Genomic DNA, 2,170 nt, shown 5'->3' with positions numbered 1-2,170 from the left:
AATGCGTTTGACAATGCATGTTAACTGTTTGGCATAAGTTCCTCAAAGAATACCGAGATTATGAGCAGTGCACATACACTATTTGGCGTCATCCCTCATAGTTACGTGGTCTCAAGGCATGATAATGTGACAATGTGTGTGAACTAAACGTTGTTTCCAGAAGAGCTGGTCTTTGATATCATTTTTTTTATGCTGTTGCAAATCATGGGAAATGTGGAATGCACAGACAACACACGTGAATAGTTTGACAGAATTCCTCAAAGAAATGTGGTCTCATGAAGTGCGATGATTGTTGGATGTCTACCAAATGCAGACCGTGGGCATAGGGAGAGCGCGGACAGCGCACGTGAACAGTTTGACAGGTGGATCAAATGGTATAGGTGCAGCCATGGCTAGGAAATTTGTGGCAGAAGGTGCTTATGTGTACATTGTTGACATCGATGAAGAGGGAGGGGTTAAAGTTTGTCAAGAGCTCGATGGGAATGCTTCATTTGTGAAGTGTGAAGTGGCAATAGAGACCCATGTGAAAGGGGTCGTAGATCGAGCGATGGAGGAGAAGGGGTGTCTAGATATCATGATGAACAATGCAGGTATATTGCATGCTCATGGTAATTCCATCGCACAGGTCTCTATTGAGACTTGGGAAAGAGTGATAGCTGTGAATGTTACAGGAGCTATGTTAGGAATGAAGCATGCTACAAGGGTCATGATTCCACGCAACTCTGGTTCCATACTCTTCAATTGCAGTATTTTGGGACTGATGAAGACTGATAATGCCTCTCATGGTTACATGGCTTCCAAGAATGCTCTGTAGGGGTTTGATGAAGAGTGGTGCAGTGGAGTTGGCAAAGGAAGGAATATGTGTGAATGTTGTGTCATCCTTTGGGATTGTGACAAAGATGATTGAGGAGTGGCTAATGTGTGGGGTGATTTGCGATGACAAGTATTTTTCCCAAGACACTTGTTGAGATATGAAAGGTGACAATGAAAATGAAGGAAAGAGAATTAGTCATACCTAATGCAAGCTTTCCCATTATTATTCAAGAAGGCATTATGTTCATGGAAAGGAAAGGTGCTTAGCAAATGCAATTAGAATGTATGATTCGGGCATGTATTGGAAAAAGACATAATGGTCATCTTGACAAATCAAGTAACTTGCACTATCTTTGGAAATATTGGTTTTAGGTTACCATTTTGGTAAAGGTGACTTTTTGTCACTCGTTGTAATTAAAGGTTAGGAAGTTGACTTTTTCTGCACATAAGTGTGTAAGTTACTAACTCTTTGAAATTCACGTAGAAAAGAGTTAGTTATTAACCTAGGATAGAGTTAGTTACTAAGGTGGTTATTCTGGGAAGCCTATAAATACAAGGCTATTGGTAATCTAAGAGGGGGAGACTTTTTATAGAGGGGAAAATTCTGTTGGAATTCTAGGAGAAACTTGTAATGACATTTTGATTTGCACTATGTATAGAAAGGATTTTGGACTTGTATATTTCCAAAAGGATAATGAAGAATACGTCTTAGTTCATATGTTCTAAATGTATTCTTGTGTTATTATTGCCGATTTCTCGTATGTCAAATTGGTAGTCTTTTTTATACATATGTGATTTGTACAATTGATGTGATGATGCACAAGTAACCTTTGGTATCTCATTTTGAATGTGTCAAAGTATCTTATCTCTGCGTATGTTGAGATTTGTCATTCTTCTTTGTCATCATCTCATGGCTAAGCATATTGCGTTACAAACTCCCCTCGTAATTTGTTGTGAATGTTGAGAAATCTTCGTTGATGGTCGTATGTCTATTATTGGGGTTTCTATCTTTATTTCCTTTTAGTTCTATGTTTTCTCCTTTATGTACTTTCAGGTTAAAAATACACGAAAATCCTAAACACCCCTATCATATGAGGGAGCTACCCCTCTCAAACGCAGAGGAAGATTGTGTTTCACAGAACGATCTCCCCAACTGTTGGAATGTTTGTCACTGCTTATTGGGCAAACATGGTCAGTTTCAGGTAAACGACCGCAGTGACAAATCTATTTACCAACAAAGTGATACTTTCAAGGACTACACAGCATGCTTATTACATTCAGATCTAATTAGAAACCAACCATCAACAACACAATTTAGAGAGAAACTACCATTGTTTCTTAATTCATTCCCAACAGC

The 2,170-nt window shown here is 38.7% G+C and overlaps 1 protein-coding gene across 1 annotated transcript; it reads left to right on the top strand.

Annotated features, from left to right (window-relative positions):
• The first annotated feature begins 307 nt into the window (after positions 1 to 307).
• Positions 308 to 814, top strand: LOC131070713 (secoisolariciresinol dehydrogenase-like). Its single transcript, XM_058006318.2, has one exon. It carries the CDS (start codon positions 308 to 310, stop codon positions 812 to 814), a length of 507 nt encoding a protein of 168 aa, XP_057862301.2.
• The last annotated feature ends 1,356 nt before the right edge of the window (positions 815 to 2,170 follow it).

Source organism: Cryptomeria japonica, chromosome 6 (genome assembly GCF_030272615.1).
Source record: "Cryptomeria japonica chromosome 6, Sugi_1.0, whole genome shotgun sequence".
Lineage (NCBI taxonomy): Eukaryota > Viridiplantae > Streptophyta > Pinopsida > Cupressales > Cupressaceae > Cryptomeria > Cryptomeria japonica.
The sequence above is the reverse complement of the archived record's forward strand: the minus strand, read 5'-3'. Positions and strand labels throughout refer to the sequence as shown.